Source organism: Triplophysa rosa, linkage group LG8, assembly GCF_024868665.1.
Source record: "Triplophysa rosa linkage group LG8, Trosa_1v2, whole genome shotgun sequence".
NCBI lineage: Eukaryota > Metazoa > Chordata > Actinopteri > Cypriniformes > Nemacheilidae > Triplophysa > Triplophysa rosa.
In genome coordinates this window covers 15,472,177-15,495,940 of record NC_079897.1, presented here as the reverse complement: position 1 = coordinate 15,495,940, position 23,764 = coordinate 15,472,177, and the positions used below count along the sequence as shown (strand labels likewise).

The following is a 23,764-nucleotide window of genomic DNA, read 5'->3' as shown; positions in this document are numbered from 1 at the left end:
ACATGTGCATGACTCAGATAAATGACGTATACATTGCTAATCACAGCTGTCAGGTCAAACATACAGCTCATGCTTCAGGAGGGTATGTAATCCACACAGCTGTGTGCTTGTGTGGATCCAAGAGCCCACCACTAGGCATAAATCACTGCCCTGGCGTGTATATCAAACCATAATTAGAATTGAATGAGCACTGTTGGAGAGAGCCCTCAATAAGACAACAAAATAACAAACTCGAATCGATCCGGCTGCTTATTTCCTTTAGCATTTCTCGGTGCATGTACATGTGTGCCAGAAAGAACAACAGAATTGGGGATATAGGGTTCAGAGCCTTGAATTGTTGCTCACTGAGGAGTGCGGATGTGTCTGTATACCTGCACGAGTGTCTGTGAGGGAGATGTCAGGTGGTCATAATAATCCCAGTCTCATTACCCAACCACATTTGTGCAAAGATCCAGGCACAATATAGTTCACAGGAATCATTCACTCCACATTGAGGTAATGACCACCCCATGTGTATTCTGCAACCTGCCCTAATTAAGAGATGTTCACTTTGTTATACATGCTTGTCATGTGAGTCTGGTAATAATCAAGCGTGCTGTGAATGTTGAGATCTGGACAGGTCTGCCTGGGAGATTTAAAGAGGAGGGTGCATTACATATAGGGGGTCGCTGCCACAGACAGGAAAAACATGCATTGCAAAAATGATGCATGTTTTTTTTTTGGGTGCAGATGTACTTGTTTTCTTTTTGGACAGGATAAGCTACACTCTTAAGAAAAATGGTTCTAAATAGTACCACAAAAGGGTTCTTCGGCTTGTAACAATATAGCAGAACCCCTTTTGGTGCTATATAGAACCCTTTTTATGAGGTTCCATAAAGAACCCTGCCTTGAAAAGTGCTATATAGAACCTCAGTGGTGCTACAAAGAACCCTATCTTTATCAGAAAACATGAGGGGTTTTAATTTAGGTATTTTTATTAATTCATTCATTCTTTATAGATTTTATGATTTTCTATTTCCGTTTTACCTTATAAAAACAATAAGCAAGACATGTAAATCAAGTAATACTTTTATTTCCTACTGGTCACATCATTAAATGTCATGCAACATTCAATATATTTGTACATATTAATACCTTTCACAATTTTGCATTGTTGCAAAGCAGCTTTACAGAAAAAAAAACATATTAGCCCTAAACAGAGACATAGGAAAAAGTAAAGAAATAAGTTTTAGCCCATTTTAGCACAAAAGCAGTAGAAATGTGAGTACAAAAATGTATAGAAATAAACGTATATGTATATATAACCAGGAAAATTATAAAAATACATGATTACTATTTAGAGTTAACTGGTCAGCAAGATTATACAGCAAGCAGTGCAGCCAACAAGTCAGACAGGCAATACAATGATTTAATCTTATATTGTTTTCTGTGTTAAGTGGCAGATAACTACATCCATTATTTTTATTTATTGTTTTTGAGTTTCTGGCCAAACAAAAGTAGGGTCTGGCATGGGGCTCAAATTTGCAGGCCATGATCATCGCAGATTCCCACCACTTTCCATCTATGGCTGTGGTCATCATCCTTGAGCATCAGGCCGAACCAGAGGTGTGTCTGTCAGTCTCAGGTGTTTTCAGGAGCCTGAAGATGAGACATGGAGACAAAACAAGTTGATGTTAGTGTAGAGGTCACTCTCATATGTAAAAATTATGTCATGGCAGAAGTTTGGTTGAGCTGACTCCTGCAGTATAAACATGTTTTTGGTAATGAAGATAATGTTTGGCTAAAGATTCATTCATAAATTTTGTGAACTGTAAATTGCTATCATTTTAATGTGGAAAGGATATCAACTTTAAAAGAAACATGAATATATCACCTTTAAAATATTAAGTATGACACAGACTTGTCAGACTTCTGAGCTGAACTGATACTTGGTTAGCACCGCGAGAAATACCCGTCTCTTCCAAGTTCACTCCCAGCACAAAGTCATATACGAAACTCTGAAATATCAATAAATAAACCTAAATACAAGTTGTACAACATACTGTTGAAGAAACATCAAGATAATGTGCATGAAAATATTTTACAAAAATGGTTTATGGAAGTTCAACCAGTAGAAGTAAATAATGATTGATGCTAGGATAATATTGTTAATATAATATTTGTTTTAAATATTAAATAGAGTATATACATTTTAACTATCCTAAATAATTTGTAAAGCGGATTCCCATAAAATCTTGAGAAGACGTGGTTGTAAATAGAACCTTTACCATCATTAAAGAACCTTTTAAGAACCATAATTTTGTGTAGATCAGAAAGCAGGGGTGAGAGAGGGAATGGAACTCCAACTTGGGTCTGCAAGGTGTTATGACATCACTGTGCCTGTGCCATCCCCTTATATATCCCCTTAACTGTCAGAGCCCTTTTTGAGCCAATGAAAACGCACTGTTGGATCTAAAATGGCTGTAACTCATGAATTCTTTGGCATACAGAGATTCTTTGGTCTCGTTTGAAAGAAGAAGATTAGCAGATTATTGCTAAGAAAAAAAGTATTTTGGTATGTTTATCGTAATAAAAAATATAAAAGGTTTATGTTTTTCTTTTATAAGAAAGTACATTAAAAAAATTACAGATCAGCTCCAAAATTTCATTAGTCAAAGTCCCAATTAAGGGTCACCAAGTGTCATATCAAGTTTGGTCATGATGCACCAAATTTTGAGATGTCTGTGAGTTTTTTTAGCCACTCTACCACCAAAATCCACTAGGGGCCCATATGCTTCCATTGGTTATATCACTTGATCTGAAATTTGAGACAGGTGAGACCAATACAGGATAACGAGACAAAGCATGTTGGGAACTGGAGTCCTTACAAAAACACAGGCAGTACACAGAGTAGCATAGCGCCCTCAGGTGGCGAAATGAGGCGCCAGCAACAGGGCGTGACATAGCCCCCCCTTCAGGGCAGATTCCAGCCGCCCTCAAAATAACAGTCCCGGAGGGCGGTGTAGCGGAGGCAGAACAGAGGGAGGGACGGAGGGCCAGGCCCGTGTAGGGGAACAAGTCTAAGGCCTTGGTGCAGAGGCGGACCTGGACTGTGGTGGCCGTCTGGAGGCCAGGGAGGCGCAGGCTGGTCTGGGGGCCAGGGATTTATCAGTGTTATTTGATGCAGATCAAGTGAAAAACTGTGCATAACACATCTGTTATGCATGCACACACAACACACACAGAAAGAGAAAGGAATAGATTTACCTACCTTTACAGTCTTTCAATGATCATATATTATTCTCCACAGATCAAAAACATTTATTTGATCATGACAAATTCATTAGAATAAACAATGGGGCTCTCAAAACAAATTTACAAACACATACTGCATCAAATTACAGAAAACACACATGCAAACACAATGACTCCTCAGGATTGTATTACACCTGGACTGCTGGGTCTAGCCTTCTTTTTGTGTACATACAGAATTAATCACCCCCTTGCTCATCTCTCTCTCTCCTTCTCTGGCCAAATTTACTCATTCTTTGTTTCTCCCTCCCCTACCTCTCATCTCCTCTTCTTCTTCTTTCTCTTTGTCTCTCTATTGGGTAACCTCAAGGAAATATGAGTGACCCTCATGCTTTTATAACCAGTCTGCATCAGTGCCTTTATGAAAATGCATATAGACACCGCCCGCATGCATGTGCACATCACCTAATGAAAAATAAACAAATACACAAAAGGATGAATAGAGAGAGACAGAATGGAAGGAAAAAGCAGAGAGAGAGATTGAGAAAGAGTGAGAGTGGGTGGCCGGGATCTCCAGATAACAAAGCCACTCCTCCTGGGTGTGTTTTTGCTGAAGGATGGACCAGAATGAAGACAGCGACGAAAGAGAGAGAGCTTTGAAGTTTTGAGAGCCCTACAGGAATACCGTGTGGCGTGAGCTCATGATTTTCTGGTGTTGTGATAATGACCGTGTGTTTGTGTCACTAGTGTTCAGGGGTCCAGAGAAAGATACAAAGACATTTGTACCGCATTGTGATAAGTCTTTGAGTCTTCTGATAGGACGGGGCGAGCGAATCCCAGCGTGTCTGCTCCGTCGCCACACAGCAGTGCACAGATGCAGATAACACTGGAGACCTGAGTGTCGCACGCACACTCACAGGAGAAATTTAAGCTTCAGCCGCAACATTAATTTAACAAATGCATTACAATTTAATGTTTCTCTGTGTTCAAACACGCAAATAATAGATCCGAAAATTAAAACATGATTATGATACTAATCTATGATCGTAATCACGTCACTTTCAAAATAAGTGAACACATCGTGCCATTTAGACACTCGCAGGCTCTGAGGTAAAATAGCCTGCGCGCACACACACACACACACACACACACAGAGGGAGAGAGAGAGAGAGGGGAGGGAGCGAGCGAGCAGCATGAGACCATTGGATCAGCAGCTAGAGAAGAGAAAGGAGGAGAGGAGGAGAGAGAATGTGTGGAGAAAGGCTTGCGCTTCATCGCTTGTATCCAGGGCCTTTATGAATAAACCATGGGATGTATCGGCTCCCGAACCCTCAGTAAGACCCCTTTAATTTCTTCCGTTTTCTGGCAAGCGTGCACGTGAGCGTTTATGTGTTGAGTGGGGGTAATTACAGTGTTGGAAAGGGGGGTTGCTGGTGTTTGAGGAAACACTGGGCTATCGATTTTCGTCACACAACTGAGATGTGTGAATTCGACTGGCAGCGCGAAACGTGGGAAACGTTGAGTTAAACATGAGAACGGTCACACTGTACGTTTGCCCGCATGTGCACGTGTGCTTGCGCGCGTTCCGTGTGTATATTCCAACCCACATCGCTTGATTTATGCTACTGCATGGTGCCTCCTGTGTGTGGGAGGCAGAGATGATGGACTGATGAAATACAGTGGCAGAGGTTGTTTACGGAGATTGGGGGGGAGATAGGAGGAGCGCGAGAGGACTATTAGCATTCTATTGTTGGAGATGCTCTCGTGGTATCGAGTTGTCCATAATAATCCGCACGCGCGGATAGGAAGTGAAAGAGGGGGAACATGCCGAATTTCATTGCGGTGAGAAGAGGTGGAGGGAGGGGTAACACATGCAGGAGAATTGAGAAAATTTGTGCGTTTGTCTCTGTGAGAGGGAGAGGGGGGATTCAGGCTGGGACTATCCTGAATCTGACACTGTTGAGTCTGGACATTAAATTAGTTTAAATGTGTCCAGCTGGGTCAGTGGCACATTCAATACATGTTCGGGTCAAACATAATTTGATATGTTAGGAAATTACTTCAAAAATACTGTAGACAAATGTAGGCTAGACATTAATGTGTATTTATTTTCCACAAAGTAGTACAACCTGCAGTAAACTATTTTTTAAAGAATTGATTTGTTGTCTTGACTTAAAACGTTGTGGTAGCAGACAAAGTGTATGTCAACAGCAATGCTTATGACGTCCATTTAATATGCTTCTGTTCCTGTAATGTATTCATATTGGTATGCTAAGTTAGTCTGTAATTTGTTCCAAAGTTTAATCTTTGAATGGGTTTTTCTACATATTTATGATTTGTCAGCCATTGTACCACCAGAAGCGGTGCATAAATAACCGACTCTCATCATTCACACACCGTTCAACATCATCATATACAGCACATAAACATCAGACCAAGAAACTGTGTCAAACTTCTCTTGCTGGGCCACCTGCCACACATCCACATTAAAAGGAGGGAACAGATAGAGAGAGAGAGGCAGAATGTAATGGAGAGAGGAGGAATAAGGAGGAGGGTTTGATAAATAGTGTTTATAACATAGCGCTGCACTAAAATGGAGGTCAACACGCTGTGCAGGATTGGTAGACGTTCCGTTTCAAGGAATATAACGGAGAGCTGCGATCAGTTTTGTTGAACTACTTATGACACACTGTGACCCTCATTCCAATATGTGTCTGTATGAGATAAAAATTCTCTGGCACATTTCCACAAGCATAAACGGTGAGCCTTCCTTGTAAGTCACCTGATGTGTCAAGTATGGTGGTTTTCATTACCACGCTCGCCTACTCATCGTAAATAAATATATGCGCAAGTAGCATTTCTAGATTTTACTGAGAACATGAATCAGTATTTGAGAGCAATACTTTAACCTTCCAACCATCACTGCTTCAGAGCTTTATAAGTAAAAGATAAGAAATATAATCTATAGGAAAACACACTACATTTAATCAAATGATTGAAAGCAAATAAGGGGTTAATTTTACTAGGGAAATGAACGCTTTAACAATCTTATAGTTTATGTACTAACCGGTGTATTAACTAAAGCAATAAGATTTCTGATGGTTATTGCTTCACTTTGAGGTCAAGATTCAGTGTTACTTGCTGGTCCGTCACTAATATCCAATCACACTTATATTTTTGTGTTTTGAAGACATTTATAAATATGCCATTTAATGCTACATTTTCAAATAAAATGCATCAAAATACTGAAAACTGTATAACATGACTATATGCAATATTTGAGTTATTGATATAATATTTCTTAGCTATGTCCTTTAGCACAAGATAGGACCTTCAAGCAAATGTATTTAGACTCCAGTCCAGATATGACAAGAATAAGATTAAACAAAGTAAGGGATGATGTATATCTGCACGTACTGTGTGTTGTAAAGTAAAGCATTACAGACATAGTATCTGTGCGTGCGTGTGTGTTTGGGTACCTCTCTCACTCTGCTCTGCTCTCTAGTCTAATATCGATTTGTAAAGTGAAGCCTTGTGATGTGAAGCCAGTGGACGTCACAAAGACTGGACGCGCTTTTATGCGGCCTAGCTCACAGTAGTAACAGATTCAAAACAAACAAGCAAATACAGCTTAGCACTGCAATAATGCAAACACGCACATTACAGTACCAGATGCAGTACAAACATGTTTGTGCTTACAAATATCCTTGAACAGAAATGGATTTTTGAGTGTCACAGCAAAGTCTCGAGAGCAACAATCTTTACTTTTCATTGCACAAATTATTGATTCTGTCATTTAAATATATAGCGGCATGTCAAACATGTTCTTATGCTTGCAAGGAGAGTTTAAAGTTTTCATTGCTTTAAAAACGTATTCAGTGTTTCTTTTTGTTGCATTCTGTATTTTCTTGATCTCTAGCTCTAGTAAAATGTCTCATTTTTAAGGGCCGTTAACATTATAACGATAACTGTAACGATAACTAAAATAACGTTTTAAAAATCGTTTCTAATTCAGGAGAATAGCGGGGTCCACACCATAACTATAACAATAAAGATACAGAGAACGATATTGTTGGGATCACTTTCAGAACGATTTTTTTCCAGCTGATGAACGATAAAACATACTGTCTGGCAGATAATGTTTGACTATTGGTGATCGCAACGCTTCTTTTATGTCAGAATTAAAGACTAGTGGTCAGAAAGCGGTGTGTTTACGGCGGGATATTATATATGTAACGCTTATGAGTCAGCAAGCTGGCAAAATATATGCTTTACATCCCGGACATGAGTGCACAGCCTTCAGTCAGAGCATCCAGCCTTTGCTGGCATATTTTGGAGAAAAGACTTCGGGAATGAAAACGAAAGCATGAGCAGGTCATCTACATTCATTTTAGTGATTGAGAACACTGCAGCGCGCAGGCTTAAAATAAACATAACATTATTGTTATCGTCCGCTGGTGTGGACGCAAATATAGTTATAGTTACATTTATCTTTATAGTTATCGTTATAATGTGAACGGCACTTTAGAGTTAGTTCCTTTTTGTGCTTGCTTTTACTTTCTCTGATAGTATCTGCTAAAGCATTCTTCACACATTCAGTTCTCATCCATATGTCAGGCTGGCATCAGACAGGAAAGGTGCTTTACAAAACAACCAAATCAAGTTGAAAAAAACCTTTGTGAGACCATTTTAAGTAAAGCCAGACAGATACACAGACACAATGCTATCACATTGCATGCCAAACGTGCGTCTCACTTCATCTTGATTCAAAAGCTTGAGAATTCTTTCCTTGGTCTCTGTTCGCTTTTAACACAAAGCTCTACACATCCAGTGGCCAAAACTTAAAATTTAAAAAAGACCCAAGAAGTAAAATATGAAATGCTTTTTTGAAATGCTCTTTAATTTAAAGGGATACTTCACCCAAAAATGAAAATTCTGTCATCATTTACTCACCTTCGAGTTGTTCCAAATCTGTATAAATGTCTTTGTTCTGATGAAAACAGAGAAAGATGTGGAAGATTTGGAAGAATGCTTTATAACCAGACTTCTGCCCCCCCTGACTACCATAGTAGGAAAAAATTCAACGGTAGTCAAAAGTGCCCCAGAACTGTTTGCTGTCCTATACATTCTTCAAAATGTCTTCTTTTGTGTTCTACTACGGGAGTCAATTAGGGGCAAGATCTGTTTGGTTATAAGCATTCTTCCCAATTTCTTTCTTTGTGTTCATCAGAACAAACAGATTTATACAGATTTGGAACAACTCGAAGGTGAGTAAATGATCACACAATTTTCATTTTTGGGTGAAGTATCCCTTTAATATTTTATTGTCTAATGCAATCTAATTCATACATTTCTAAATGGGATGGAGTGCCACTGTATAAGCTACATACAAAAAAATGCGTTGGCACAAAACCCACCCGCTGGGTTAAATTAACCAAGAAAATCTTCATTTTTGACCCGACAACGGGTAAAACACAACCCAGCATGTTGGGTTGAAACAACCCAGTGTGGGTTAATTTATAACCCAACAGCTGGGTTTGTCCCCTTTTTGCCCCATCGTGGGTTGAAAATAACACAGCATTTTGTGTAGTTTAATAATACACAGTGTACACAGGACTAGACTACAAAGGTTTACAAAATTCTAGAGACTTTAATGTATGGATGAATGGGGCTGCAGGTTAGTCATGCTGTGGATCTGGCTCATACGCTCAGCAGTTTCTGTATACTCCGTTACGCATGCTGTTGGCTTTAGCATGAGTCCGCAGTGAGACTTTTGTAATGATCCCTACGGTGCCACGTCTCCCGCTGCCTGACTCAGCAAATATTAAAGCAAATAACACACATACATAGACACATCCCAGATGGGGAATATGCTTTTTATTATCATGCCCACTATAGTAAGTGAATGAGGCTGGGGCAAAGTGCTACTGGTCATATATTAATGTTATTTCACTTGACACGCAGAATGTTGTCCATTCCCAGGAACGAAACTGTTTGCATGAGTGTTATTATTTCTCAGGGATTCCAATACTGTGTTTTAACTCCTGACTGGGTTTCTATTTATGTGTTTGTTATGTGTATCAAGTTATGGGAGCTTACTGAGCCAGTAATGACATTTTTTGTGTTGAGTTTTTGTGACTGCTAGGTTCCTTCCGCTCTTTAGCTTGAAATGCTTTCTCTTGGTGATTGCACCCCGTGTACTTGCTAGAAGAGACTTTCACCTTTCAAACTGCTGTGATAATTGAGGGAGAGCTCAAAGCATTCCTTGTCATGGCCTGATGCAGCAATTTAACGCTGAAATGTTCACAGCCCATTTTACTTTTGTACTCTGATATATTATGTTTCAGAGTGAAAAGGGTTATTCAAAAATAAAAGGAATGCAGACACATCAGTAAATTACCTCAGCTCAACCCAGTGGTGTAGTCTACGTGATACGCAGGTATACGCCGTATACCCACTAGAAAAGATCAAGAATTTCCGCTTAAAAATGCGCGAGGATGCGTAACAACATCGTTTTGAGTCAGAAAAGTATGACGCACTCACTTTTGACCATCGGTGCAACCAGGAGACATGAAACAAAATGAGATAATGAAAGGCAAGCATTTAAACTACAATATTTCAGTGTTTTCGTAAGCTTGCCCCTGAAGCTGGTGGTTGGGTGACACGGCAGCAGGTGTTACAGAAAATGTGCCCAACGAGGCTCATGCTGTGCTGTATGTGGGGTCCCCCTTCATCACGATAGCGTCCCGGTGTCGCAATCGCGTACTCTGTTCACCGGTGTATTATACTATATTACTTTTTTTTATACTATATAACTCACCACTTTTAAATTGCGAACCAAATGAGGAAATTTGTTATCATTAACTTAACTGTAAGGGGATTGTTGGCATATTAAATTGTATCTAACTTGCCAACTTCACAAACGTTAGTTTGTGTGGTGAATCAATACATGAGGGAGAAAGGTAGAGATAACTTATACTACAATGTTCATAATTGTTTTAGATGATAAGAGATGAGAACTCCTGGCCAGCCTTGTGAAAGTCAGGCTATAGACACTGCCAGCAATCCATAAGTGCAACGGGTGCTTGATAAAACTGCATAAATGTTCATTGTTGATTATTATAGTTAACTATCGATGTCAATAACAGGCGTAACTTGCACTCCTAAGTGTGACCCAGTGTGTGAAAAACTAGGCTAAAAATCTAGTTATTAGTGACAAGCATCAGCCGTTTTATTTCAATATGATTTACTTTAAGTCTTTGACATGGCCTTAGTCAGTCAAAACTATATCAAAATCTAAAGATTATGCTTTCACAGGATATCCTTTACATTATGTTGGTTGCCCTGCTGAAAAAATAATAGAACCCTGCCCAAAACACAAGAGATGCAGGTGGGGATCAATAGAACACCCATTAACGCCATTTATTAAAGACATTTTTTCAAAATTTTTAAAAGAAAAAATTGTGGTTCATAATAGTAATAGTAAACCAATAGAATTTATGTAATATTATTTTTTAGCAGGGTGGGTTTATGTAGAAACAGTATATCACAAATAAATGACGTTGTAGCTGGGTTTTCACATGGATCACAAATGTGCATTGAAAATTGCCAGCTGATCAAACCTGTGCTTTGGGGGTTGTATACATATACCAAATAAGGCTAAATGTAACTCTTAACTGACTGATTTAGACAGTGATTAACAAAACCAGCAAGTCCCCCCAGCTATCATTGGCTATTGAAATCTTGCTTGAAAAATCTTTCAAAATTCTCTTGATTACATATAGATGCATACTCTATGCATTGGTGAGTGTGGTGGTGCTTATGTATGGGTTGTCGACCTGTCATGGGTAAGTAGGCTGGGGGGATCAGAGTATACTCACTACAAAAAACTAGACAACACCACTGGCTCAACCCTCATATTAACATTAACATTGCTTAAATAAGATATGACTCTTTATCAGGAACACTTGCCTCTGTGTTATTCTGTAAACTGCAAACAAAAATGTGACTGTGGGTCAAGGTCTGAACACTTTGAGGCTCCCATTTTTGTCATTTGGCTGTTCACAAAGCAAGTCTTTAGAGCTATTCACTGATATACAATAGCAGGCATTGTAAACAAGCACTTAATTGCTTAATTGTCAATAAATGCAACATGTTGTGTCACTTATTTCTTTTTAAGTACCTGTGCATCTTGAGTTCATGCTAAACTCCGGACAGGTGCCTTTTATAACCAAGATTGGACACTTTTGCAGTTTTACTTTGCATCTCTACAGACACAGTCTTACTCCGATTATGTTTGGTAAGCTGATAACATGCAGGGCTCTAGACTAACTTTTTGCACTGGTGCGCCTAACTTTTTTTCTTAGGTGCACCAGCACAAAAGTTAGGTGCACCCAAATTTTCAACCGCATCGCATTTAACACCGCAGTTTTACAAGTTCACTTTTTTTTAAATTGCTGTCCATATAGGCAAAATTGACTTGTAAATGATTAACTAACAATCTGCTCAACATAGAGTTCTTTATTTGAAGCACAATTCTACAATAAAGGTAACTTACTGAAGAAGTGTTGGTGCTTAAAGTGCTTCACTGAACTGAAACTTAAACTTAAAACATCTCAAGATAAACGGACATAACCTGGGAGGTTGATGGCTCCGTGTCAGAGCATTGCTTATGATTTTCGGACCGATCAGGCCTTAACTTAACATTACTCACGAAAAAGTTGTCAATCGTTCTTTTCATCTTCTCTCATCATCCGCGGCTACATCCACTCTGTTTAACTGATGGGCCTATAGGCTCCTCCCCTCTCTGTCTGACTGCAGCACACGCATCTTCACACGTACACACCAGAGGTTGCACTACACTTTTTTTATTGTCCGTCATTTTGACTGACAGGCTCGTAAAAAATCCGCCATAATCTCTATGGTGCAAGGTGGCTTTACGTGGTAATTAGTATGTTCGTGACGTCATCACACTGTACTTGCGTCTCGGAACTTGTTGTATTTTAATACAACTGAATGCCCAATAAAGCCGTTGTTGTTTATATTCATCTATATATTTAATGTTTATGTTCATATGTGATTCGATCTGGGAAAACCCAACACATGGTGCAAATTTATATATTACAGTTTTTGATACCATATTCAAGCCCTTTCCAAGGTCGGCTGAAGCGCTATGATTTTCAGGAACGGAATTTGGAGGAAAACGGGTTTAAAGTTAAGTGATGAAAATAAAAGCACAACAGTCCAGTATCACAAGTAAAAGTCACTTTACAGTGGTAAAAGACTTACTCTAATAACAATTTAATAAAAAAACATTTCCCAGTGTTAAGTCTATAAAAATACTGTAGGCTACAAAACCGTTTGAATAAAACGAAAGTAAGGAAAATGGTGCGGGCACACTTAAAGAACGAGAGCTCTGCCATTATCACTACACAAGGAAACTAGCAAACATTATGGACAACAACTAATAAGCAAGCAAGTTTTACGTTGTTTATCATGTGCATAGTGTCTGGACTTTTTATCATCCCTTGTATGCTTTGCGATCGGATAACTCCCGGTGCTGCAGACGGGGAGCTCTGTCATCTCACGAAAATATTGTATGAAAAAACTTTGCATGCCGTAGTTTACACAGGACTGGCGGGAAATGTGCATTGATACTCCTTCATTCTTCATGTTATGTGGTTTACTTTGATAGGTGAACTGTCTTTCCCGCGTCCCAGCGCGACATCCGACTGGTTTTCCCAGATCGCATCACATATATGTCTAGTCAGTAACAATGACATGTGACGCACGTCCCTTCGTGAGCCTATCACGCTCTAATGAAGGGAAACGGGGAGTTACAAATGGTCCTCATTGTAATCCGTTAAAATGACGGACGGACGGCCTTCAGGTTTTTCCGTCATTGGTAAACATTTTTTGTCAATGACAGAGAATTTTCGGTTAACGGGACCTCTTGTACACACACGTACAGGAAAATCTGGACCACGGCCAATCAGTGGGGGTCCGCCATTCACTATCTCTGATTGGTTTAGACCACGATATGGGCATAATGTGTGTCTGTTGTTGAATCACAGGGAGACTTTAAGAGTCGCGGAGACTTTTTTTCTCCCTCGAACGGCTGGTCGCACCGGTGCGACCTCAGATTTTTCTTAGTCGCACCATTGAGAAATAAGGTCGCATGTGCGACTAAATTGGTCGCACTCTAGAGCCCTGACATGTAAGGGCATGTAAATGCTTTTCTTTAATCAGGGAAAGGCCATAAACAACTTAAGTAACATTTAATTGGCACCGGTATTTTAGCCCATTACCCCGATTTTGCATTGCAAGTCAACACCTTAACTGGCTCACAGTTTTGTTCATGTGCGCATGTCCAACCGTGTTAATGTCACAAATGCTTGTAAAAGTAAGGCACTGCGTAAGTCTGCTCTTGGCGTATGTCGTTTATGTTGAAACTTCTAAAATAAAAAACTTTAATTGCATCTGCACCGATACTGCAGATGTGAGAAGAGAAAGAAAAGTCTGACAGGTTTCCCACTGGCATTTTAAATTATAGACAGACTGTAGATGGTGATGATTTCACTGCCTGTGTAAACACCTCAAACCAGGTTTGTTTCTGGTTTTTGATAGATAACCGCTTATTTTGTGCATGTAAATGCCCTCACTGTCATATAAAATCAAGTAATGAACTGTAACATGACACTTGATGCTTGATTATAGTATACAGTATAGCAAGAGATGGATAACATGGTTCGGGCACAATATAATATCTTATCATATATTTTTTATTTATTTTTAGATTCTAACATTTCTTTTGAAAATATTTACGCAATATTTAATTTTCACCATTTTACACCTGTTTGAAATAAAGCTGGGCTGAGCAAACTAGTAATAAATGGCTGTGAACGCTTTAACACGTCACTCACTTCTGTTTTGTATGATTGTATTGCATCTATAATATTATGTTACTAAGAGACACTCACTTAATGATACTTGATTACTAAGACCTCTCTCTCACACGCGCAAACACGCACACACACACACGCACGCACAGGACACACACACACACACACACACACACACACACACGCACACACACACACACACACACAAACCCATCTGCTCTATTGTTGGCAGCGCTGAATAACAATGCCCTTGCAAAAGAGATTGGACTAAAACTCTGATCCTCTGTGAAAAATGATGCGATCACAAGAATGAACTCAAAAGTTTCAGAAAGAAAAACCGTGAACGCACACACACACGCACATCACTCAACACTGCAGTGCTCTTCTGCATTCATTAGATCCCATACATCGCGTGAATGATCGCAATATGTTGTATAAGAGATAGATTAATGGTTGAGGGAGTGTTCTGCAGAGATACGGATGGCCATTAATTAGACAGGATCACACCCTGCGAGCTGAGAGAGGAGGCGTGTTGCGTATCGTGAGCGGCGTCCCGTGCTCGACCGCAGACCCGTCACTCCTCTCTCATCTCTCTTTAGGCACGCATATCGTCCCACTGTTTCGTTCAAACGGATCCCACTCTGTGGATCTCCAAGTCAGTGTTGCGTTAACGGATATGCTTAGATAGGAAGAGAGGGACAGCGTCTTTTCGCGCGTCCTAGTTTTGCGGCGGTTGTCATCATAACTGCTGCTGCAGAAACCGCGATGTGGCTGATGCGGGTCCTTCGTTCCGCACGGCCGCGCTTCTCTCTCTCTCTCTCTCTCTCTCTCTCTCTCTCTCTCTCTCCCCCCTTCTTTTTTCTCTCATCCTCTTCTCAGCTTTGCGTCGTTACTAGCAGAGCTGCGCCGTGGCTTGGCCGCATGGGATATCAGAGAGCAGAGAAGCGCTGGGGGAATCGAGCATGTTCAGCGCTTGATCATGTGCTGAGCCTGTTATTACTGCAACAGCTACTGAATATCGTAGACCGTTCATTGTCCGATTTTCACATAAAGATTTAAACAAGTAATTCCAAATTTAGTTTAGGCAAGGATTAAAGTGCACCAAAAGCAAAGGGAAAGAAATACATAAAGGAAAAGAACGTTTTGGCATGTCATTAGCTGGGAAATTGTTGAAGTAGATTCAGGGGAATGTTTTAGGAATAGTATTAGCAAATCCTCAAGCAAGGGTTTTATTAATGTACAGGAAATACCACTGGAGAAAGCTTATTGAGAATATAAAGAGCAGATTGCAGTTTCAAGTTCAGTCTTATTGATAATTATTGAACTTTTGTTCAATTTTATATAATTTATCCATTTTATTAATTATTTCTCACTGTATTCCACTTCACTTTAAAAGAGTAGTTTACTATAAAATTGAATTTCCTGATAATTCACTCACCCACATGTCATACCGTGTGTTTATTTCTTCTGTCGAAAACAAATTGAGGCTTTTGAGGAAAGTTTTCCAGGGTTCTTTTCCATATAACAGAATTTAACCTGGGTGCTGTTTGTCATCACAGCTTCAAAAGGCTCTAAACGACACCAGCCAACGAATAAGGGTGTTGTGTAGCGAAACAATTGGGTATTTTCAAGAAAACGAAAAATTATATACTTTTTAAACATAAATATATGGCTTGCTCTGCCTCTGAGGTCCTCCAGGATCCCCGTCCACGAGGTTTATTTTAATTTTATAGAAATTTTAATTTGATAGTGAACTACTTCTTTAAATGTATACTCCTTTTAATGTATTGTGTTGTTTACACATGAATACGAGCTTGTTTTCTTTGCAGTATTCAAGTTGTGCAAACATTTTTATTTTTACCAGTTTGTCCTGTTTGAATTTTCTGCGAAAAAATACCAATCTTATAAATATCTTTATTTGGAATTTAGGAGAAAGGTTGTTACTAGTTCACAGAATTAAACAAAAATCATAATTTTACCTTAAAGTGTTTAAATTCCGAAAAACGGAAGGTGGTATATAATTTTATTCTGTGGCTGTATATCAATTGTTTGACTTGGGTCTGTAACCTTAAGCAGGTGCTCAGAACACTTATAATAAATGTATAAATTACACCTATGATAGATATATAGATTACTTAAAATCAGTGGCGATCGGTGCCGGGGAAGCAGGAATTCAAAATACGTGTTCAGCGCTTCAAGTGAACCTATGTGCATCACGCATCATGTCAAAATACGTGCCTGGTGCAGACATGTGGAAAGGGTTTATGACGCTCGCGTTCAGAAGACACTGCGTTAACACTTAACTCTGATTACACACGAGACTAAGCGAGTATCTAGCAAACGCGAGCGTCTCTTTTATTAAAAACCCTTTCAATGCGTCTGCATCAGGCACGTATTTTGACATGACGCGCCTCATTACTGCTTCCTCGGAAGAGGAGTCACGGCTTAAAATATAATGCCTTAGTAAAAAAATAGCACCATGGTGGCAATGATTGTTGCAACTTTTGTTCAAGAAAGCACCACACATTTAAAGCATAAAACTCTTATTCAGTGTTGATGTTGGTGACAGACAGCTTTAGTCCATCATAGATCAATGAATTTGTTCAATAGTCTTTACCACTGGAGGGTTAATTTCCGTAAACAGTTGGATGATGTCAACTGTTGATGTTAGTCATTTGTATACATATAAATAAAATAGCATTGAGATGTTTCTCTCTGCAGTACTGTTTATTTGACTTGTATGAATTTGACCATTGTTATCCTCTGCCTGCGCTTCATGTTCAGCTCTGACATTCATAAAGCAGCTTTACTGAAAAACGTTTTATGCCAGGAAATCTGAATGTTCCAACACTGTTCCAACAGCGTTCTACCTGATTCAAAAATCTAACACTGAAGCTTAGAAAGAGTTACAAAATCTCACCGTGAATACATAAAAGAGTGTTTTCTCCAACACATGAATGTGATCCTGCAGCAATTTGAAACCACAAGTAAGTGACACACGATTGGCATTATTATGAGAAATTTAAATCCCTGTAAGCAATGTTCACGAATACAAAAAACAGAATGGATGCTGGGCGACACTATGAGGTGTGCAGTCACTTTTGTTTAGTTTTTATCTAGTTAGCTAAGCTTTAGATCCATTAGGTGGAGAGAGAGAGAGAGAGAGAGAGAGAGAGAGAGAGAGAGAGAGAGAGAGAGAGAGAGAGAGAGAGAGACGTGTGTGTATAAAGTGTTAATCCTGGTTAAATGAATCCCCAAGGTGTTATGTGTGTATGTGTGTGTGTTTGTATTGTTATCTAGGGCACACGTTGCCTTGAGCAACTTAGGTTTTACATCAAGAAAATGTTTCATGTGGAGGAGGCGAGTTATTCAATCGACAGGTCTAAAGGTCAAATGTCAAAAGCCATAGAGAAACCGTCTGTACAGAGCAAGAGATGAATGATGATGGAAGAGAGCTACTTTAGCCCTGTACACAGTCTTTCTGGTTTTAGTGAATTGCAAATGGTTTATAAGATCGTCTGTACAATTGGATTTATTTTCCATGAGACAACCAGGTATTAAAACAACACAACAAAGAGATACTGGATTGTGGTTGACTGCAGCTACTTTGTTCAAGGTCAATAAGGGCATCTGCCAGCTGGATGGGCTACGCCATAAACTGATGAGTGCGACATTCACAGCTTTAATGAAATTGGCTGCTGTACGCTGGGATGTATTTCCGCGAAGTGTTTTTAAGGTTGTGAGCAGATGCTTAAAGCATGGAGACTATAGCTGCTGCAGCATCATTTCTGAATCTTTAGTAGCATTGTATTCGAAAACTAAAATTAGAGAGTGGAACAGATTACAGACAAATGATGCAGAGAATGTTCAGCATTTTATTTTCGAGTAGCATTCATTAATATCAATATTGATATCATTGATTCAAACCTTCAATGATATGATGCATGCTTCTCATTGTAATTGAGTTGTATATTTTAATGCCACAGTATACAGCATATTACATTTTCATTTAAACTTTCCTTCTTTAAAGGGGTCATATGACACGGCTAAAACAAATATTATCGTTTGTTTTAGATGTAATGCAATGTGTATAAACCATTTAAGGTTTAAAAGTGCTGTATTTTCCACATACCGTGCATGTTTGTATCTCCTCTTTGCCCCGCCTCTCTGAAACGTGCAGATTTTTTACAAAGCTCATCGCTCTGAAAAGCCAGGTGTGCTATGATTGGCCACTAACCAGTGCTTAGTGATTGGTCAAATACTGCAAGCGTGTGACGTAAATGTAATGCCTCTTAATATATTTGGAACATCAGGTTCCAAAGCAATTGTACTGACAGGTACGCCCACCTTACTTGCGTATACATTTGGGTGAACTTAGTCAAATCATACCACGAACTGACGTAGATCTGTGGGGGTGTGGTTACACGAGGCGTTTCAGGCAGGTCTGGGTGAGCATTCGCTTTTAGATAGAATGCATCTTTTGTTCTGACACTTTAATTTATGCAATTTTACGTGTCTAATACCGTGCATGGGCAACTTAACACACCAAAGATACATAAAAACACGTATTCGCGCCACATGACCCCTTTAAACAGCATCTTTAATTGGGTCAAATAGTGAGTTAGGTACTAGGGATGCACCGATACGATACCAAGCTCGTGTACTCGTACTCGTAATGACACACCGATACCAAAGACCGGACATACATAGAGCCCTATGATTTCCGCAATGCGGAAAACGCGGACGGAATCGAGGAATCCAAGCATTTCCTAACAAGAAATTAGCGCTGAACAGCTAACGTAACAGTTAACGAAATATTCAGATACTGTTTAAATATGTATTCTGCTTGTTTTGCGTTACCGTGTGTGAAAGAGTGGTGCGGTTGTGTGTACTGAACGCACTGTGCTTGTGGAGCTTCCAATGCCAGCGTTTCACTGCACGAGGACACGAACACATAAACAAACACCATTTGTGGCGATCGTCAAAATAAAAGTCTGGTTGACTTGAACAAGTTATAATAGTTATTATAGTTGTGGGGCAGTTGTGGCCTAATGGTTAGAGAGTCGGACTCGTGACCAGAAGGTTGCCGGTTCGATTCCCAGGGCCGGCGGGTAACAACTGAGGTGAGGTGACTTGAGCAAGGCACCTTACCCCTACTTGCTCCCCGGGCGGTGCAGTGATAGCTGCCCACTGCTCCGGGGGTACGTGTGTTCACCACTTGCTGTGTTCACTACTCTCTGGATGGGTTAAATGCAGAGGTCACATTTCGTTGCCTTGTACTTGTACATGTGCAATGACAATAAAGTTTATTCTAAAATCTAAATCTAAATGTGCTAGTAAAATTGTGCTACTTATCATAAAAAATAGAACTTGATTAAAAAAATAGTACTTAAATTTAAGTAGACCTAAAAACAAAAGAAATTAAAGCTGCAAGCAGCGATGATTGGGCCCTGGCGGAAAGTGCCACCGCAACCCGGTGCAACCACCAGCCGTCGGCCTCAGGAAGAGCGAACAGTGGACAATGAGCATATAGGAAGTTATATTATAGAAAGACTTTAATTTATTTACATTTACCAGGTTTCCTGTTATTTATTTAAATGTGACACATTCCCTTTTGCCAGCTGGTGGCGCTATTGCTATAAGTGAACACTGACATCGATATGTGTAATCATAGGCGATAAAATTAATGCAGGCGAATTATAGTACGATTTGTTATTTATTTAAATGCGTCACATTCCCTTTTGCCAGCTGGTGGCGCTATTGCTATAAGTGAACACTGACATGGATATGTGTTCAGGCCAGGACTCTTATCAAACATGTGAAGTGTGAGGCCGGTCAGACATTGTGTGCCTGAGTTACTATAGCTTCCTGTTTCATGGCGAAACATCAAACTGTGTCAGGCCGCCACGGACACGCCCCTCGGCGAAAAGTTAGGATCTTTCAATGTATCATCACAAAGGTCTGAAGATCATACTGGCCAAATATGATGCTGACTTGTTCGAATCTCTATGAGGAGTCAATCACAGTTTGAAACATGTCACTTCCGGTTTCCTGCAGGTGGTGCTATAACTGTATCTGAAAATTACCATGTAGATGTCTTCAGGCCAGGTCTCTTATCAAACATGTGAAGTTTGGGGCTGGTCAGACATTGTGTACCTGAGTTACTATAGGTTCCTGTTTCATGGCGAAACATCATACTTTGTCAGGCCGCCACGGACACGCCTCTCAACGAAAAGTTAGGATCTTGCAATGTATCCTCACATAGGTCTGAAGATCATACTGGCTGTACTCTTCAAATATGATGCTGATCTGTTCAAATCTCTACGAGGAGTTAATCACAGTTTAAAACATGTCACTTCCTGTTTCCTGCAGGTGGCGCTATAACTGTATCTGAAAATTACCATGTAGATGTCTTCAGGCCATGACTTTTATCAAATGTGTGAAGTCTGGGTGAAGTCTGGGGCCTGTTGGACATTGTATGCCTGAGTTACAACAACTTCCTGTTCATGGCGAAACGCCAAACTTTGGCAGGCCGCCAGGGTCACGTTCCGCCACGAAAAGTCAGGATCTCCGCAATTTAGCTTCGCAAAGGCCTTAAGATGAGAATGACATGAAGATCATGTTGATCGGATTAAAACTCTAGGAGGAGTTCGTTAAAGTACGACGACTGGAAATTGAAACAAATTACAAAATTGCACAGGAAATCAAAAATAACGGACTTCCTGTTGGGTTTAGAGATATGCTCCAAGAGACTTTTCTTAATGATTCGGGGTGTTCTATGAGCCCACCAAATTTGGTGCATGTGTATTTGGTTTTGCGTAGCGGTCTGGGCAGTTCTAGGTGGCGCTAGCGAGCCATTTTGCCACGCCTAATTTTTAAACCCCTATCAGACGTAAATTTTCGCCACGTCTGATGCGTGTGCAAGTTATTGTGAGTTTTTGAGCATGTTTAGGCCTTCAAATTAGCGATCAAAGAGGGAGAAGAACACAAAAACAATAGGGCTCTGCACTGCGGTGCAAGCCAGTGGCTTGCTCCTCCGTGCTCGGGCCCTAAAAAAGAAAATGTACCAGTAAAATACTGGTTTATTAACATTATTGTACATTATACAGGCATCAGTTATAGGTATCGGTATCGGCGAGTACCAGAAAAAATATCGGTACTCGTACTCTGTCTTTAAAAAATGGTATCGGTGCATCCCTATTAGATACTGTCTTTTGTTTGTCTTTCTTCTGATCTTGACATAGGCAGTGAGTGGTCTCTAAAGCAGAAGAACAAAATGGCTGATGTTAGTGTATCAGTAGGTCAGTGTGTCAAAACATTAGCCATCACTCCAGAGACAGAGAGCAGCCGTCACTCGAGCACATAAATAAACTACAAATTTAGATATATAACTGCACTGATATTTATAAAATACATCCATCAGTTGAATAAATATTCTGTCAGTGCATGAGTCTTAGTGATACCTGAGGCCTTAATACAGGACATGGACTAAAATCCATTTATTTCCATCTTTGATATGCATTGGGATTTAATTGCACTTAATTAGCAGTGTAAGGTCAAAGACGCGAACACATGTTGTGGTTGACTCTGAAAGAAACAACTCATTTAATAATGTTAGAATGTATCACCCTGAGAGCACAGCTGTATTTAAGCTTCATTAGCACAGGGCCTTCTGTAATTACATTTTCACAAAAGCAGGACCAGACTCTGTAGAGAAGAAAGAGGAAATAAATAAATTAAAGGATATCATTCGTTAATCACTTAGGGATAGACCTAAGTACAGGTGACCTGTTTTTTTTCCATGTATCTGTTTTATCACGTCCATTTTTCAGGTGATGGACTGCATAATTATTTAATTACGTTATAAGGGTGCTTATGAAGTGGGCCAGTGAATGAGGACTAATGGAGTCTATAACATTGTTCTGCTACACTGGTTGGGCGATAGAAAAATGAGTTTGTCACTGCGCTCGAATTCTTAGCACTCCCTCTTGCCACCTCCCTGTGTACTCCTCTCTCTTTCTCTCTCGCTCTATTTCTCTATTGTTGCAGTTTTTATCAGTAGGACACGCTGTGCTTATAATGAAAGAACAGCATGCATGTGGGCAGGTGAAAGTTGTTGGTATCTGATTCAATCACACTTTGGAAACACAGTCATTAGTGTTGTTAACCTGTCTAACCCTTAACTCTCATTGCAAAGGGATTCTGTATTTCACTGTAGAAAGGGAATTGTGTTTTTGTATTGTAGCAGTGTCATTTTATATGAAGAGACCTCTGTATCTGTATCATTGGGGAAAGCATAACCATTAACTTGGATCACAAGCATAAGCTATATAATGACTGGACATAATTGAGCATAAAATGAATGTACCTGCTGCAAACCTGTGTGTTGCCAGAAAACGTACTCGGTTACTAACGTAACCTCGGTTCCCTGAGATACGGGAACGAGTACTACGTAGCAGGACGCTATGGGGAAAACTCCTTTTTCTCCGATGACTGAAGCTTTACAATAACGCAGTGAATACTGCACGGCCATTGGTGCTTGCAAAGTAAAACTTTGAGCCAATGGCAGCGAAGCTGCACGGACCTATGGCGATGGTGCCCGCCAAAATGGGCGGGGCTTATGGCTATATAAGCAGACACATCACCGTAGGGTCCTCAGGTTACTTCGACTGAAGCGACGACCATATGCAGCTTGTAAGCACGGCCAGGAACGCAGTACTCGTTCCCGTATCTCAGGGAACCGAGGTTACGTTAGTAACCGAGTACGTTCCCTATCGATACTTCACTCGTACTGCGTAGCAGGACGCTATGGGGAACCAGTATAATCCCGCCGTGCTACAAGTGGAACGAAAACATCATATAATCCCGAAGCCGTGGCTCGAGGATAGGTATGAGGCAGGGAATCCTGTGGAAGGCGGAAAAGCCAAGCTAATAGGTGGCCTAATCCGGTTAATCGTCCCAGTAGTGTGCTAGGTGCTGGTGTGGTTGAGGGCAACCCCAGCCCAGCAGTAGTCTTAAGCAGAAAGGACCCGGGCCTGTAAGGCCGGAACGTCCAGACTGTAGAATCTGGTAAATGTGGAAGGCGAAGCCCAGCAGGCCGCCGCACAAATATCCGCTATGGAGACTCCGCTAGACCATGCCCAGGAAGAGGCGACACCTCTAGTAGAATGGGCTCTAACTCCCGTGGGGCATAGAAGGCCCAAGGAAGAGTATGCCAGCGCGATAGCCTCAATTATCCATTTAGATAGTCTATGCTTCGTGACCGGAGACCCTCTGGTGCGGTTGCCAAAGCAGACAAAAAGCTGTTCCGACTGCCTGAATGGGGCGGAACGCTCAATGTAGATCTTAAGCGCTCTGACTGGACAGAGCAGATTCAGCTCCGGGTCCTGCTCGGAGGAGGGGAGCGCGGAAAGTGTCACTACCTGTGCTCTAAATGGAGTAGAGAGCACCTTAGGTACGTAACCATGTCTAGGTTTGAGGACTACCTTAGAGTTGTCAGGCCCAAACTCAAGACAGGAGGGGCTCACAGAGAGCGCCTGTAGATCGCCCACACGTTTTACCGATGCTAATGCTAGCAGCAGAGCGGTTTTAAGTGTTAAGGGACGGAGGTCCGCAGACTGTAGAGGCTCGAA

At 40.4% G+C, this 23,764-nt stretch overlaps 1 protein-coding gene across 6 annotated transcripts in view; it reads left to right on the top strand.

The window, feature by feature from the left end:
- The first annotated feature begins 4,412 nt into the window (after positions 1-4,412).
- The window catches only part of fam131bb (family with sequence similarity 131 member Bb), a 43,131-nt gene continuing 23,779 nt past the window's right edge, over positions 4,413-23,764 (top strand). For 4 of the 6 annotated variants that reach the window (XM_057339736.1, XM_057339733.1, XM_057339737.1 and 1 more), the window contains exon 1: positions 4,413-4,565. In XM_057339736.1, the coding sequence (XP_057195719.1) occupies positions 4,538-4,565 (28 nt within the window). In that variant the 5' untranslated portion in view covers positions 4,413-4,537. The remainder of the gene's footprint in view (positions 4,566-23,764) is intronic. The other 2 variants (XM_057339735.1, XM_057339731.1) reach the window with 1 other exon arrangement.